The following is a 16876-nucleotide window of genomic DNA, read 5'->3' on the forward strand; positions in this document are numbered from 1 at the left end:
AATCAGTCGAGACACCCAAGTCATCGTGCTCCAAACCTGTTGTAAACCTTGGAGTGTCTTACGTGGAAGGTTATGGGAAACGAGATGGACGGAAACTGCGGAACATGCCACTGTCCAAACTGTTCGGGACCAACCAAGTACTGCAACATGAAATAGATTTTGGGTTCAGGTGCACACAGTTGATGAATCCCTCCCTGATGAACCTCAAGTCTTGATACGCAGTCGCATTGACCCCGAAAATCGCCGGCGATCAATGCACTGCCAATGCAACGGAAGCTACCGAACGCTAACACATGCTATACATAGTAAAGTTGCCGGATCTTCGGGGTCGGGATTGTCCACATCCCGGCGCGATCCACATGCGATGAACCCGACAGATTAGCATGGCCGAGATCGCGCGACCGTTTCATACGAACAACGTCATACATAGGCGATGACGCACACGACATAATCGTGGCTCAGTATTTTGAGATGACTTCGACTGACAATGAGCGTGAACTCGAGAGGACTGATTGCATGTGCTTCAACACAGACGCCATTGTCATTTTTGCTTTCACCTTCATCCACAATTCTTCCTGGTGAATTACTCATTTTCTCGAGAACAACTCCATTCGCACATCACGACCGCAAGTAAAACCATCAAAGCGTCCGAACCACACCAACCACCACCTCAAACCATCACACTCGACTACCTACCCTTACACAACAACCACAATCATGTCTTCCCAAGATAAGAAACCCCTCCGCCAAATCGCCGCCGAAAAGGTCAACGGCCCCAACGCCAATCCCTCCCAACTAGGCGATCCCATCTCCCTCAAGGCCGAGACCAACCAGAATCCTCCCGACAATGTTGAATATGCCCCGGAAGGAGCCGAGGTCTCCCCTTCTTCTTCGTCCTCTTCTTCACGCTCCCCTTCCAACAAATCACCATCCGCATCGCATGGGAATCGAACAAAGGCTTATGGTGTGCCGAGGAATGATCCCACGGATGCCAGTTCAGGTGGGGCAAGGACCGCTTCAGGAAAGAGAATCCCTCTAGAGGGAGACCCGACGAGTTTAGAGCGGGAGCAGGTGGTTGATGATACGAAGGGGAAGGGAAGGGGGAGAAGGGGAAGTAAACTTTGAGTTAGCATTGAGCGGGGATGGCGAGGAGTGGTGAAGATATGAAATGCAGTGGCGATGGCTAGGTGGTGTGATGCGGATAGGACGCAGTGAACACAGAGAGCGAGCATTGCTGCTTAGGGAATTGGGACAACGCATGCAACTGCAAGTTACTGTGGGAGTTAATAAATAGATCATTTGATCAATTCAAACATCGAATCATCAAGCCCGCATGGCTCAGTGGTAGAGCGCATCACTAGTAATGATGAGGTCGTCAGTTCGATTCTGGCTGTGGGCAATTCGCCTCTCTTTTGCCATTATTGGGCAATTTTGTTCTTCTTGGCATAGTTGCTATTCCTCATCTTCTTTTTCCTTTTTCTTTTTGATTTTCCTGTTTCCAGCCAAGTTTGTTTCAAATTTATCATCACTCGGGGTCAATTTCTTTTGGGGTGTGCATGTATCGGTATATCATGGAATGTTAACTCGCAAACGGTTTTCAAATCACCATTCTCTTCATCTTCTTTTAATCATTGCTGAACAAGCCAAGATCCCCTAGCAGTCAAGAAAAGCAACCAAGGTACTGAAACCGCACATATTGGCTCAAATATCCCAGCCCATAGTCAACCGGCTATTCGACTGTTAATATCTCCTAACTCCCTTCGGAGTTAACGCATGTTTCTGATCGCGAAATCGCCGGGATCTTGGTTGTGTAAGCACAGAGTAACATTTCGGGACCGAAAAGGCCAATGAATTTGAAAAATCTGACGGGACCACAAGTCGATAACACCGAATAACCTCGTAAATTTTATGTAACATGAGGGCCGACAGATGGTGGCTTCACCTCGATGAAGAGAAAGACGCATATGGTGGTTCTGTATAAGACACGTATGAATCCCGCGTTTATGACCTTGTGTTAAGAAGCAAGTTCAAATCAGTCACCTCTCAATCAAGATTGTACTCAACTCACCTTCACCCAACCCCTGAAAATCTTTCCAAATCCCATTGTACTTACTAGCCCCTCTATATCACCGAAAAAAGACACCATCAGCCATGTCCTCCTCCTCTTCCTCCGCACAGCCTGAACTGCCCTCCGGCATCAGCCGCTGCTGCCTCACCGGCTTCCGCTGGTCCGGCACGCCCACAGGCACCGCCCTCCCTGCAGGTTCCATCCCAGGCACCACCAACGCCGTCTACAAAACGGGCACGAACCCGCGCGTCGCCATCCTGATCATCCACGACATCTTCGGCTGGACTTTCCCCAACGTCCGCCTGCTGGCCGACCACTACGCCGCCGAAGCGAACGCCACCGTCTTCGTCCCGGACTTCTTCGGCGGCTTTGTCTGTCCGCCCGAGTTAGTGCTGGAGGAGCGCTGGGGGGAGATCGACATTGCGCGCTTCATGAAAGAGAATGCGCGCGAGGTGCGCGAGCCTGAAATCTTTGCGTTTGCGAAGGCGTTGAAGAGTGCGGAGGGGGGCGGGTTTGAGAAGGTCGGGGCCGTGGGGTACTGTTATGGTGGGTGGGCGATTTTCAGGTTGGCTGCTGCTGAGCATGAGGAGGGTTCTGGGGATTCTGAGGGGCACGGCAAGAAGTTGGTGGACGCGGTGACGACTGGTCATCCTACCTTTGTGACGAAGGAAGATATTGAGAGGGTTTCAAAGAACGTGCCGGTGCAGGTGTTGGCTCCGGAGTTTGATCAAAGGTATACGGAGGAGTTGAAGACGCATACGTTTGTGACGCTGCAGAAGCTGGGAGTGCCATTTGAGTATTCGCATTTTCCGGGGGTGCATCACGGTTGTTTCATCAGGGGCGATGAGAGGAAGGAGGGCGAGAGGGAGGCAATGGTTAGGGGCAAAAATGCAGCGGTTGCGTGGATGAAGCAGTGGTTGCATAGTAACTGAGTCTTCAACGAGGCTGGATCGTATGAGGGAGATGGATAGTGTCGGCTGTAAGTATCCTCAAGCCTCAAGCCTCACGCTGAGTTGTTAAGATCTGGATTCAGACATTGCCGTCGTTTCTTGGATCCAGTTGTGGTGGGACGAGCGGCGTTTGTTTGTGAGTGTTGTTGCCTAGTCTCTTTTTCTGGCTTTCAATATCGTCGATGGGTAACGCTATTTAGTCATCCATGTGTGTGATACGACACTAATTCCGACGTTTATCACCACGGAGTAAATGGCGATGACGAGGGTGAGTAACTGGCCCTGTGAAAGCGAGTAATAAGTGAGCGTCGGCTGGAAGGTCCCTAATTCAGCAGACTGAACAATGTCGCCCACTTTCTTTTTTCAACCACCAGCATCTTCGCTGGTGATCGAATCGCCCAAGTCCTACCAGGACATTACCCGGTCAGGAAGTTTAGCAATAAATTGAGCGGTTAATCTCATGGTGGCGATGGTTCGCTCAGGTACCAACCTACCAAAACGGTAGAAAAAAAGAGGTGATTTGCACGATCGAACCCATGCGTGATATGTGTAAGTCACGGCGAGTGTCTTTTGGAGCCAAAACCGGGATAGAGTCCTCTCAACACGGAAGAAACAAGTCGATGCATCATGGATTGGTTTGTCTAGCGCAGACAGACCGTCCAGGTTGAACCAACAACAACATCTCGAAATCCAGCGCACAGAATGACGGGCCGATTGACTGATGTCAGGGTACAACATATGTGCTATACTTCCCGGCTGAAAGGAGACATTAATCTTGGAGTTAATCAAGACTCAAACCCGGAAAGATGATGTAGATATCTCCCGGTTTCGGGTTGCATTCGCCAATCGGAGCATATCCACCACTTGATGACAACTTCCTCTTCGCTCGATGCGGGGGTTATCTTCTTGAGCTGAAGAATTGTAAGGAACAAGATTGAGCAGAGCGCCTAGAAGTCAGAGTAGATTGCAAAGAAATTATGTTAACAGCCGGCAGTTGATGCCAAAACGCCACCCCTTTCAAGGATGCATTATTGCCATCATCCGTAGCATCGTAGCAGCCTTTGACGGGCTATAGCAGAATTGACAACGCAGCGGGGGAATGTGAAGGATCGTCGTCCTATCTGTTAGAATCCATTTTAATGACCCGGCACATGGTACGGATGCGGCTCGTGAGGAGTTAATGACAAGAACCGTTGGAAGAAAAATGGAAACGAATGAGCCCGGCTGAATCTCGTAGGATAAAGCCTCATGCTTCCCTTTGAATCATGGGCGTCACTCGGCTTTCCTGCTATGTTTTCCTTACACGTGAATCTCCAAGTGTCGGCTGGCCATCATCTTCCGTCCCAAGACACCCCACGCCAGAGCAGATCCTTTAAACAGACAGTCTTTCCTTCAACACCACATAAGCAACGCCTTGGTTGATTCAGTGAAAGGGGAGACAAGATGCACTGGAGTTCACTTACCGCGCTCGCGCTTGTGGCGCCTTCGACGGCGTTGATACGGTTCGGCTGCTCGCAGCTTACTGTCCAGCGGGTAGATCCGCTTGTCAACCCCGGAATCTCTCCCTCTCCACATCTTCACCAGATCATCGGTGGGGTAAGGCTTCTTCCCCTTTTCCTTGACGACACTTGTTCCGGTGACTAATATCCCATTAAGAATGCCTTCAACATCTCCATGGATCCACGAGAAGATATCGGAGAGAAAGCCACATGCACAACGTGCCAGTTTTCCGAAGACTTCTCCAACTACTGGACTGCTGTGCTCTTCTTTCGTGCCCGCAACGGCTCGTATCACAGGGTCCCGCAGGTCCCCAACATCGGATTTGAAGGCTCCAATGGGGGCATGACCGTGTACTACATGCAGGACGGGCTGGCCAACTACCAGCAGACGTCCAAGGTAACGGCCTTCAAGCAAGGATTCCGCATGCTCATCGGCGAAGCTTCGTACCGGAGTAAGCAGCAAGCCACCCGGTTCCGGCAGATCACGTACACATGTCTCCAGGACCTTGGCACCCGGTTCCCCGAGTCCATGCACTTCCCAACCAAGCCGTGCCCGGCCGGCATCATGGCCAATGTGAGATTCCCAACCTGCTGGGATGGTAAGAACCTCGATGCGCCGGATCACATGAGTCACATGGCGTATCCGGAGTCCGGAACGTTTGAGAGCGGTGGACCTTGCCCGGCTAGTCATCCAGTGCGGGTGCCCCAGTTGATGTATGAGACCATCTGGGACACAAGCCAATTTAACGAAAAAGAGGTTTGGCCTGAGGATGGAAGCCAGCCATTCGTTTGGTCTATGGGCGATCAGTATGCCAATTTGACATCTTAAGATAAGGATTGGGAAAAGAAGTGATTACTAAAGATGACAAACAGTACCGGCTTCGGATCCCATGGCGACTATATCTTTGGTTGGAAAGGTGACTCTCTGCAGCGAGCCATGGACTCGGCGTGCTATGTCAATTGCCCGACCCTGAAGACGCAGAGCGTGCCGGCGATGAACAAGTGCAAGTACAACGAGGTACTCGTGGATGAGCCAATCGACGGATGTAAGTCTGCGATAAAAGATCTTCTGGTTGTTAAGGAGTGATAACCGCTGATATGACTGACCTACCTCAGGGCTCGATTCCATTCCCGGAAACCCAATGGAGAAGATGGAAAGTAAGTAAACAGAGGGAACAAGAGATACGATGAAGAGAGTAGTAAAGTCAGACTCCGTCGGTAGACCAGGGGGGAATTGGTTGACGTGATGTCGATGCTCATGACGATAAGATTGATGCGGTTGTGTTGCTGTAACTTAAGAGGTCATGGATGAGATGTATGATGCACTTTTTTGTTGGTCATTGTGTTTGGTGAATGGCGATCATGTTGATGAGTGATTCTGCCATGTCTGCATTGACGGTCGCGATCCGGACAACAAAGTGAATTTGGGAAAAATGACATCGGATGGGTCGCAATGCCGAGCTAGCTGTCAGGTACGGATTTGGGGCATCGTCGCCAAAGGGGAATCCAAAAAGACCGACATACGGTCTGAACTGTAGACGGTTCTGTCGTCATTGTCTCTTGCTCACCTCCATTTTCGCAACCGCCTTCCCGTTGTCTCTCCACGTCGTACTTGGTGTGTAGGTCTGTGTATCATGGCGGCCGGTATCGTGGCTGGCCAGTTCACCAGCCGCGGCCAGCAGGGTCGTACACGCGAGAAAGGCGTCCATGCATTCTATTCGGGTTCCACGATGCTTCGATGCTTGATGTGGCACTGCCGCCCTGGATCGTCGGCTGCTGCACGTAATGGTCTGGGCATGGAATGGATGAGTGGCAGGTTGTTCATCCCGGAAGGCCGACGGGAGGTTCGGGAACGGCCCAATGGCTGCTGCCGAGTGGTTGGGTACATAATCATGGTAGAGGTGAGTACGGTTACCTCCGAGAAGAATGGACAAAAATAGATGGATGGGACTGGTGACGGCAATGGTGATGGCTCCGGATCTTTGCATGGCCACTTGGCGAAGCCGACGGATAGACCGGCAGCTCAGCCGTCTATCATGACGGCGGATGGAGGTTGTGGTTGAAGAAATGGAAAGCCCTGCCTGGCGCAGGGTGGCAGCGACGTAAGTACGCGTAGATCTTCTTGGACTGGGCAGCCTACAGAATATGATCATTAGTGGTGGAAAGTGTATGGGGAAGACTATCTATTTTCCGTAGCGCAACTATCTTTTACCCCGCCTACCCCTAAGTAGAGCAACCGCTAAAAATGCAAAGGCTATGGCGTAAGAAACTCCGGCACCGTCTGTGTCCTGCAGGTCTCACATGGCCTACAAATCTTAATTTGACAAAACCTCAGACAACACAACCATGAACCAGGAGGAGTAAAAGATCGAGGCTGCGAAGGTGACATCGCACCTTCATTCATGCAGAATAAACAAGCTACATTATTCGCATTAACCTCACGAGCCCGGGAATACGAGCCCGCAAGGAGGCATAACTTGACCACTAAAGGGGCGGGATGGTACGTATCGTTCTATATTCCGGAATCTCGATACCCATCCTAGGGTAAAAAGGGAGACTGGATAGACACCGCATCTTCTTGGTGGCAGCTGCGTCACCATCCCTTCACCTTCCTATGCTTGGACACAGCATGAACAACAACACCGTTAGGTAGCGATACTTTTGCTTGTACAAGCTCAACCCATGGTATACTATGCGTAGCATGGTTACCGAATCTACCTCTACACCGACATCTGGCACGCACATGAGGAGGGGTCTCGGAGATCTGCAGCCCTAAGTACCGTCGGGGATCGTGGGATCGGACGATGGGACTTGGCCACCACCACAAAAGAAGTGTACCTAAGGAAACCACAAACGGCAGCACCGACGGCCGACCGCCTTTCCGGGTCTTTTCACTTCGTTTAACTCGTCCCATAATGTTACAGCTGCATATTGGAACACGAGATGCAAGACGGCTTGGGTTCAGCTATCATAGGGTATCATTTGTTGACCATTGGCAAAACTGGTGATAGTATTTCAAATTGATGTTGCTCCAGCCTATACTGCCTAACTACACTACACCTCTGCGAGCATCAAATTTGTTAGCGCGGTGATTTGCAAAGTGGCAAGAGCTCCACTTTTTGTACAGAAGATGACAGGGTTGACCACCTCCAGACCCTTGAATACTGTAAGGTGGCGGTACCACGCTAACAGGTTTAATGCCGGCAGAGGTGTCACTGGCTGCTACAACAAGAAGCTATAAAGCGGCAGCTAAGGAACCTTACGACTCACTTCATGGACTAGCATGACTGAATAAGAAATAACGATCTGCGCCACAAGAACCTGATCTCAGACTCCCTCTTTTCCCAGCCTTCGAAAGAGATAAACATTCAGGACCCCTATTATCAATCTTTTTGATACTGATACATCCTCAACCTCATATCTTAACGGGAACTACCACGGTCACATCCACCACCATCACCATCAACCTCCACCTCACCACCAAACTCGGCTTCACCACCCAACACCAACAACTACTAAAAGATGCTCACAACAACACTCACCACCGCCCTTGCGGCCCTCCTCCTCCCATTCTCCTCAGCTTCCCCCATCGCCGTCCGCCAGGATAATACAACTACCACAACTCCACCAACAAACCAAACCTCCTGCGGCGCCACCTCCTTTGGGAACTTTTCCTGGGCCCTCTCCGCCTTTGACTACCACGCCTCCTATATCTACACCAACCCCGCCCACCAAAACTCCTGGGGCTACGTCAACTTCAATTTGACCAACCCAGCCATCGGGCCCTCGGTCACCACCGTCTGCAGCGCTTCAAGCAACCAGCTCAACGACTTCTTCTACGGGACCGTACAGTACACGTGCACCAACACGCCCGCGGGCGTCAAGAGTGACGTGGGCAAGACCAAGTTTGATTTCAACCGGCCGACGGGGGAGTTGAGGTTCAACCAGAGCTGGACTTGCCGGGATGGGGATCCCAACTATCCGTGAGTACCTCACCTCTATTATTGCTAGTGCACATCTTGGACTAGACCACCTTGAAATGAAATTGGGTTTAGATGACTAACAGAATGATGATGATAATGTAGTACCACGTTCACTGGATATGCGGCTGTCAAACTCCATTTGAACTGCACCGAGGCGAGGTGGCAGAACCGGAGCTGGAAGCAGGGCCAGATTTACTCGACAAGGGATGTGAGGTGCTCGCCTGTTAATTTGAGTGTTGACCCCAAGGAGATGACTGCTATGGCCTAGTCATCTGTCGGACCGAAAGGCAGATGTGTGGTTTCGGTATTTTCTGTGAGTGTACCGGTTGTGAGAGTGGCCGGTGGATGTGATGAACGGGCGTCTTTTACAGCATTCATAGGTATGGTTTATGACAGGTTATGAGAATCATAAGATGGCGGAATTATGGGTAGAATACATAGAGGTAGTGCTTAATGGTAACGCTAGGGAGGAGGCATTCAAAATTTTCATTTCATCACGCCATTCTGATCCCTATTATTTCCAACCCCTTAGTAACCTTGTGTATTCCGGTACCCAAAGATAACGTAGATCGGTCCCCAGCGTAAAGAGACACAACCGCTCTTCATGCCTCTCATCCATGAACTCAAAATCACGCTGGATTGGAGTTGAAATTTTCTCCATGGCAACCGTGGATGCAGGAACTCGCAAGACCCATTTATTTGCCTTCTTTGGGAACCACAGGGTTGACTCGATTGCATAACCGTTTCGATGATCTTTCTGTGCCGCATCAGCTGTTGATCCTGTGGCGTTTCTCGTCCAGGAAATTTCGGCTCTACTATTCTCGTCATCTTTTCAATTTCCCGTGTTGACAATGGCAAGAAAGCAGATTGAAATACCAAGTCAAAAACTCTTCCTGACCACAGCAGATACTGACAGGTGAACGATTTCGATAAGTGAATCTCCAATCTACCCTCGACCAGCTTGGGAAAGTATGTCGCCTAACGGCTTTGGCATACATGTAGGTAGGATTTCTCCGTGTTCGGTAAAATTCCGGAGAGCGATCCTGAGTAGTCAAATACCAAGAACCAACATAGTCCCCCAACAAGGACAAGTCTCTTCAGTACCTACAGGAGCTTCTGTTGGAAGAATGCGAACTCCCCAAAGATGGCACACAGCCGTCTATCCATAACCAAGTTCTTGAGAATATCCAGGAAAGCATTCAAAGCATCGATCTGAAAGCCCAATTCGTTTTCTTCTTGGTATATGCATCAATGAGGGCAGCCAGATCTTCCGCATCAATTCCCACTCCTTCCTCAGGGAAAGATAGAGGATTGAGACCAAGTGTTGTGTATATCAAGGTGATTGCCTGAACCAGATACCATTTTTTTACCAGCAAGGACGGAAATGCTTTCGATGCATCACATAAAGTTGTAAAGAAAGTCGACCTGGTCAGCGAGAAAGCATAGGTAGGCGGCGACAGGAAAGGACCCCTCAGGACCCCTTCTTCAGAGATCCAAGCCCTGGCGTCCCATCGTGTATGGGAAACTTGATGGTCAATATCCGTTCGAAGTAGGATCAAGCTACGTGATGGACAAATTGTTGTTGTGGACTTTGATGCGTCAAGGCAACCCCAGGTAATCGCTGAGAAGGACGTCACCGGCGGCGGCAGTAAGGGTACCGACAGCACACCCGTAGACAATGTCCATGCTTCTGATTTGGCAATGTTTGGATTGGGGATTGTCTCATGGAATAAAATATCTGTCGATCCAAAAAATATCTAAACCCCATGGACTGGATTGCGATGATGGCGTCATCGACAACTTGAACCCTGGGAGTTTGCCTCGGGAGACAATCATCAAAGGGATGATCTTGTGTTGTTAGGGGGCCCCATGCATAGCTCAAGGCAATGTATTTTTATCGCATCTTGCTGACTTCCGCATCTCACTCGCTAAGGCGATCCTTTGATCGAAGCAATCTATGAGTCGAAATCCCGTGACAAGCGCGACTTGAGTTATCTGATGGGCAAAGTTGCTCGACGATGAATCGACCATTATCGAGCAAATGATGCGATTTATGTTATTGCTTGGTTACATCAAATTCGACTTGCTGCCCAAGGAGCTGGTGAGTGAGTTCGTCCGCAGAGATATTCAGGTCTTCAAGAAACATCATCGATAGGTAACGTAGAAGTACCTTCTACCTTCAGGCCATCTCTTTGGCTCGAAAGTGGGTGAGCCAGAACATCAGAACTCCCTTTTCTTTGGCACCAACTGCACAAGTCGCGTTTGCCTGGACTCCCTTCGTCTTGACTCTTTTGGTTCGAAGTATGATGATATAAAAGTTTTTGGGGACGAGGTCTGCAGGTTTGGGACCTCGTGGTCTGGAATGCCTGGAATCTCGAAATTTATATCAGTAAAGTCTCTTACACTTCCGGTTAGCGAGCCATATCTTTATGTAAGAATTCAAAGATGAATCTGAGGTTACTAGATCTGGTACCTGACGGTCAAGCAAGATTTGATATCCTCGATTGAGGTGTCGACGTTCCGTTTTTGTGTCGCATTCCGAAGAAGCCTGAACCTTCCATAACGCATTTTCCATGCCAAAAGGAAGCGACACCCTACCTGCCCAGCTTATTCATCACGTATTTTTCGGAATCCATCATGATATTTGAGCGCTTTCGGGCGGCCAGTCTTTCATGCCTCATCACTTGTGACGCCTTGATACATCGATGTGGCGGTCCGGAATGCCAGAATGAGCTGCGATCTGTGAGATCCAAGTTGTTTCTGTTGTTGAGGCTTCTTGATGGGTATTGACCGCGACAACATTAGATAAGGTATTGGCACCTCTGATGAATTACCAAGCTCGCATGGAAAAGTTTGACAGGCCCCAGATCGGTATCGAGTATTCGGAATATAAAAAGCGTATTGTCCACAAATGTGTTTGTTGCACCCACCTGGGTCGTCCATCCACAAGGGTCTGCCTTTTTTTTTTGTTTTGACTTCACTTTCATAAAACCTTTGTCGTTTCATAGTACCTTCATCATCTCATGTCTTGTACTCGCTGCTACAATATGTATCGTATCGCGCCCCAGCAAAGGTTTAACCAGCAGCAGCCCGACTCCCATACAACTCCTCCGCGGCACTCTTACTAACAGGGTTGTTCCTCAACGACTCCTGTGTCCCGCTCCCGCCCAGCTCTTCAATCACCTTTTCGCTGTGTTGTTTGGATTCCTCGCTTGTGTCTAAGGGAATGCCAATGCCAATTCCTGTCAGTTCCTCCCTTATTACACAACAAGATAGAAAACAAAGATTATGAAGTCACTTCGCCGAGAAGTGGGTGGGAAGGAGCGCCAGTATGAGAAAAAAAAAAGGAAGGAAGGAAGGACGGGGCGGAAGAAGAGAGAGTGAGGGATGGCGGGGGAAGGAGAGAAGTGGAAAGGAGATCAGGAGGGAAAGAACATACTCGGATTGGCAAGATTGGCTTTATGGCCCCTGATCACGTTGGATGTATGTTCCTTCCCTTCGTTGAGCTCTTTCATGTCGTTGGACATGGCGGACTTGGCGCCTTGCGAGGAAAGTTGGCCGGTGGGTTCTGCCATTTTGGCTGTGAGGCACTCAAGCGTTGGTGGAGTGCAGATGTGATGCGGATTATTTTTCGTTTTAGTATGGTAGGTAGGTAGTAAGTCAAGATGATCGTTGATGATGTTGTTCAGAAGCAGATTATCCAAGTCGGTATTTTCCGATGAAGTGATTGAAGGATCTTATGTCGTTGTTCGTTGATGGATTATCGCGACTTGATATACATAGTATGCCCCCTCTTTTAACACTAGTCCTGGCAATCGGATGACGTCTTTCCAAGCTTTTCGTCCTCCCGTTTTCGGCTGGTGAGAAGATTGCATTCCTGTTTATCATTGTCCCAAGGTGAGAATCTCATACTTGACGTCATCCGTGACCCGTCTTGGCGCTCAAGAGCTCACGGATTTGACTGCTCAGCACTACCAAGCTCAGGCCAAGACACTTCTGCTCTTGGCAGGGTCACCAGTGAAGAGCGTTTGAAGTATGGTCCAACGCTTTGAGGAATCAAGGGTACAGAGGCCGGATTGTGAGACCAAAGGGACTGCCGATCAAATGAGCAAACACCAAACGCCCATCACAGCCAAGCAAAAGACAGGTACAATGACGGGGACAGCAGGATAAGGAGGTCAATTCAGACGAACCTCAAACTGGTATCAACAAGAAAGCCACATGGTATCATTGGTGTAAACATCCATCCCCAGTAAACGAACCCCTTTCATCCGCTCAAATATCATTATCCACATATCCACATTACAAACGCCCAGACAAGCCGTCCGTCCAGGTCCAGTTTATATATGCATTCATATCATCACATCCACTGCCTCGCACTGCTACTGCAGCAGTTTAGACCTGCTTCTCAGGGTCCCTCCCGCTGATGCTACCAGCTGTGCTGTTGGGGGCAGTTAATCCAGGAATAACATCCAAGCTGCGAGTGACCTCCACATAATCGTATGCGAATTCGCCAAGCTGGTCGTCGTCGAGGCCAATGTCCTCCTGGTGGTGGTCGACACGAAGAGAGAGGCCGGGAACGAGGTTGAGAAGGAAGAGGATGACGCAGGTCATGACGAAGGAGTAAGAGAAGCCGGCGACGCTGTCGGCAAGCTGGTAGGCGAGCTGGATGTAGTGGTGGTTAACCCAGCCGCCGGCGATGGCTGAGTCGCCGATGGAGACACCGTCGAGAGCGGCAATGTAGTCACTATAGCCGAGAAAAGTTAGTCATGGTCTCTTTGAAGAGGGGAGAGGGAATATGGGAGGAGGGGTAAGACATACGCAGCAAAGATACCAGTCAACAAGTTGCCGACAATACCTCCAACACCGTGCTCAGCAAACACATCGAGTGCCTCATCAATACCCAGAAGGAACTTGAGCTTAGTAGCAAAGTTGCAGCTGATACCGCCGACAACACCAAAGATGAAAGCCGACCAGGGAGGGACGTAACCCGCAGCAGGGGTGATGGCGACAAGACCAGCAATGGCACCGGAGCAGAAGCCGACGGTGCTCCACTTCCTCTCCAGCCGGTAATCGAGCAAGACCCAAGTCAAGCCACCGACGCAAGCAGCAATGTGAGTGACGATGCAGGCCATGACGGCGCGGAGGTTGGCGGCCAGGGCGCTACCGCCGTTAAAACCGAACCAGCCGACCCAGAGGAATACGGTGCCTAGAACGACGTGGGTGACATTGTGGGGGCGATAGGGCAGACCGTTGACCTTGTTGTAGCCGTTGCGCTTGCCGAGCATGAGCGAGTAGGCGAGGGCGGCGGCTCCGGAGCTGATGTGCACGGGCGTGCCGCCCGCAAAGTCGAGACCGCCCATCTTGAAGGACCAACCATTGCCGTTCCAGGTCCAGTAGGCGATGGGGTCGTAGACGATGGTGGTCCAGATGAACATGAAGACCAGAGCGGGAAGCATACGGCCGCGATCAGCGCACGCGCCAATAGCGAGCGCGGGACTAGAGGGATTAGGGATTAATTTGAGGTCTTGAGGAAGGAAAGAGAAGAGGGAATGAAAAGAAAATACGTACGTGATGGCAGCGAACATGCCCTGATAGAGGCAGAAAAGAAGGTCGGGGATCTTGCCGCTGCCAACGCTTGGCTGGGCGAGGGTCTTCATGAGACCAAAGTTGGAGAGGTTGCCGATGTAGGCGCTTCCGGTGTGGGAGAAGGCAAGCGAGTAACCCCAGAAGAACCATTGAAACCCTACGATGGCTATCGACATGAGGGAAAGCCAGATGAGGGCCAAGGCTGACTTTCTTCGTGCAAGACCGCTGTAGAAGAAACCGACACCGGGAACCATGAGCAGCACGAGGGCTGTACATGTCATGATCCATCCGAAATCTCCGGCCTGGTGTAAGTCACAGGTTAGCCACTGATGTTCCTCCTGATCAGTCCTTCATAAGATAGCGTGGTGATGCCGTACAGAATAATATCGGTTGAGGTCTTCGAGAAGGGGGTTGCCTCCATTGTTGGCGACGCCGGCAACCCCCTCGTACGTTTCAACGGGGCCGGACGACATGTTGGAGGTTGATCCGATTCCAACACCAATTCGGTACAGATTATGTCGAGGTCAAGTGAATACGTTTGGTGGTGTTGCGGGCTGACCAGAGCACTTGTTATTGAAACTGTACACGAACCAAGCCCTCGGTGCCGTGTAGTGTCGATGAGATAGATGACTTGAGGTTGCAGAGAAGATGAGTTTAGGAGAGAGGGATCTACAGGATAAATAAAGGAACAGACCCAAGACCGAGGGCGAGGAGCTATGAAACATGTCAGCGATGTGTGGCATTCATGTCGGCCCTATGCACTCCAGGCTGCAGCTATCAGTGTTGGTGCTCCTTGATCCCCTGTTGATGGTGTCGAGGTAGGGCTCCATTCCGTTCTGGGAAACCCTCCCATTGCCGCCAAGACCTCAGCTTTGATGGATGGGTGGGCCACAGAGATAAGAAACCCGAAACGCCGCGCCGTGAGCGGACGGTGGGGGTCTGACCTGTAGGATTCCGATCCATTTTTGGCCATTGTAAGCGGTCGTGCTGGGCGTGTTGCCCAAAGAGTGTCGAAGAATAGAAAGCCTCGTTCAGGTGGAGAAACAGAAGAGATACCCCGGGTGATACCTACACAGCTGTCGCTGATGAGCGCTTTCCAAACCATGAATAGCATCCAATCCGAATAACATCGGAAGTGCTCGAATCGATAGCCGGCAAGGGGTGTACAAAGAAGAACCGTCGAATCCTACATTATCGTACACAAGGACCACTTACGGCCTGTCGGGCAAAAGAGAAATCTGGAGCAGTGTGACCTAAAATTTGTCCCAGGTATCAAGTGGTTACACCGTTCCAGTTTGATGAGGTGAGAACAAAGTTTTTGCGATGTCTTGTCGTACCAGACGAAGTCATGGAATCGTCGAAACCGTCAAAACTGATCATCCCCTTTTCATCCCCCACTTGATCGATCTGGCCTAGTGATGCAGGCAACCTTTTGGGTTACATGATCATCCTGCAGTTTACCTAGGAGCTCTTTCTCTCGTGGAGAAACATGGAGTAGATAGCTCTAGTCATTGATAGACAGCCTTCTATATTGTGGCTCAATCAAGGAACACAGTAATCCGGGGTACGTTGGGTGTAGCACCACATGGAAAATGTGCCTCGGGGGCAGCGGGAGAATTAGCTGCGGTCAGCCATCTCCCGCATTCCACAGCATTTATCTGGATGAAGAAACTGCCGCTTGATGATGTCGTGAGTGACTTGAACGTCACTGATCTGACGAGTCTCTGGTGTCAAGAGACGGAAGGACCCAAAGGGGAGGACGGACGGAATATGGAATGGCAGACTCCTGTCCGTAGGATTCCGATGCCAAGACAGTTGGCATTGGGTTGGCACCCGATCGGTTGGGATTGCGGCCGGTTTGGGCTGATTCGAATCGAGCAGCAAAGAAAAGCTGATAAAGATGGAAAACGTTGAAATGTGTGTCGTCCAAGGGGACTTGCGAGAATGCATCGCTCCGTAGTCCTTATCAGTTTGGTCAACGCCCGGGCCCTGTAAATCAGGGTCTCCACTTCAGCCTACTGTGGAGTGTAACCCGGGGAAGGGTCAGGGTTTGGGCAGGGCGGGGCCTGGTGCACCTAAACCTCCCACTGTGTAGGGTACCTAAAATTGGGAGATCCACCTGATGATTAGGTATCTTCCCTGAGAGTCCACTTCAACCACTTCAACCACTGAGAACATGTGCATCCGATATTGATGCTGAAAACAGAGGTTCTTCGCTTAAACAAAGCCACAAGTGGTCGGATCGAGCATTCATGACTGTACCACCACCGGCCAGTAAGAGATGAGGCGTTCTTGCCATTGGCGCTGTCTGTTTCTCTCTTATCTCTCGGCAGAGTGGGTCCCGCCTTGGCTCTCTTGGCGTTGGAGCGTGCAGGTTGCCTAGTCGACTTCAACTGATCGATGATGGGAAGGGAAAATATGAAGGTTCAAACAGAGAGCGAAGCTATTCACAGAGAGTCAAAGGCAATGAATACAGATATGAAAGGGAAGTCCATAAGATCTCGGTATCACTCAGTCGTCTCAATTTTCATGATGCACGACGTGGTCAGCCTCACGGTTCAAGCACCGATGCACAACAGCCATGGATGTCTCTCGCACTTTCTGCAACACTTGATCACAGTATAAGCATGTGTCGAGTTCTTCACGATTCAACGAGAATGGCGGTAACATGCAGATTTACCATTGACAACAGGAAATAACTGGACGAAACATCCAAAGAGTCATGCCGATATTCGGAATCAACGATAGGCCCGTCATCTTCTTTGTATCCATTCCACCAGACTTTCT

At 50.4% G+C, this 16876-nt stretch overlaps 7 protein-coding genes and 1 non-coding gene across 8 annotated transcripts; 6 read left to right on the forward strand and 2 right to left on the reverse strand.

The window, feature by feature from the left end:
* The first annotated feature begins 403 nt into the window (after positions 1-403).
* Positions 404-1408, forward strand: NCU01060 (hypothetical protein). The gene has a single exon (XM_956579.2). It carries the CDS (start codon positions 718-720, stop codon positions 1123-1125), a length of 408 nt encoding a protein of 135 aa, XP_961672.1. The 5' UTR covers positions 404-717; the 3' UTR covers positions 1126-1408.
* NCU15095 lies at positions 1328-1399 on the forward strand. Its single transcript has one exon. It is a non-coding gene; the product is annotated as a tRNA-Thr (tRNA).
* Positions 1409-1926: 518 nt separating the features above from the next.
* On the forward strand, positions 1927-3000 carry NCU01061 (dienelactone hydrolase; the record flags this gene model as incomplete). The annotated part of the gene is made up of 1 exon (XM_956580.2): positions 1927-3000. Exon 1 carries the CDS (start codon positions 2152-2154, stop codon positions 2998-3000), a length of 849 nt encoding a protein of 282 aa, XP_961673.1. The 5' UTR covers positions 1927-2151.
* A 1461-nt stretch (positions 3001-4461) lies between these two features.
* On the forward strand, positions 4462-5683 carry NCU10448 (hypothetical protein; the record flags this gene model as incomplete). Its single annotated transcript, XM_956581.3, has 4 exons — positions 4462-4614; positions 4675-5324; positions 5391-5563; positions 5634-5683. The coding sequence occupies 4 exons, from the start codon at positions 4462-4464 to the stop codon at positions 5681-5683; spliced, it is 1026 nt and encodes a 341-aa protein (XP_961674.3).
* Positions 5684-6151: 468 nt separating this feature from the next.
* On the forward strand, positions 6152-6457 carry NCU10449 (hypothetical protein; the record flags this gene model as incomplete). The annotated part of the gene is made up of 1 exon (XM_011396483.1): positions 6152-6457. One exon carries the CDS (start codon positions 6152-6154, stop codon positions 6455-6457), a length of 306 nt encoding a protein of 101 aa, XP_011394785.1.
* A 1355-nt stretch (positions 6458-7812) lies between these two features.
* NCU01063 (hypothetical protein) lies at positions 7813-9025 on the forward strand. The gene is made up of 2 exons (XM_956582.2): positions 7813-8500; positions 8603-9025. Exons 1-2 carry the CDS (start codon positions 8040-8042, stop codon positions 8766-8768), a joined length of 627 nt encoding a protein of 208 aa, XP_961675.1. The 5' UTR covers positions 7813-8039; the 3' UTR covers positions 8769-9025.
* A 2332-nt stretch (positions 9026-11357) lies between these two features.
* NCU01064 (hypothetical protein) lies at positions 11358-12234 on the reverse strand. Its single transcript, XM_956583.2, has 2 exons — positions 11940-12234; positions 11358-11718 (listed from the first exon to the last, which is right to left on the reverse strand). Exons 1-2 carry the CDS (start codon positions 12073-12075, stop codon positions 11576-11578), a joined length of 279 nt encoding a protein of 92 aa, XP_961676.2. The 5' UTR covers positions 12076-12234; the 3' UTR covers positions 11358-11575.
* Positions 12218-14708, reverse strand: NCU01065 (ammonium transporter MEP2). Its single transcript, XM_956584.3, has 4 exons — positions 14467-14708; positions 14072-14391; positions 13322-13999; positions 12218-13247 (listed from the first exon to the last, which is right to left on the reverse strand). Exons 1-4 carry the CDS (start codon positions 14560-14562, stop codon positions 12896-12898), a joined length of 1446 nt encoding a protein of 481 aa, XP_961677.1. The 5' UTR covers positions 14563-14708; the 3' UTR covers positions 12218-12895.
* Positions 14709-16876: the final 2168 nt, after the last annotated feature.

The sequence above is a fragment of the Neurospora crassa genome, linkage group V (assembly GCF_000182925.2).
Source record: "Neurospora crassa OR74A linkage group V, whole genome shotgun sequence".
NCBI lineage: Eukaryota > Fungi > Ascomycota > Sordariomycetes > Sordariales > Sordariaceae > Neurospora > Neurospora crassa.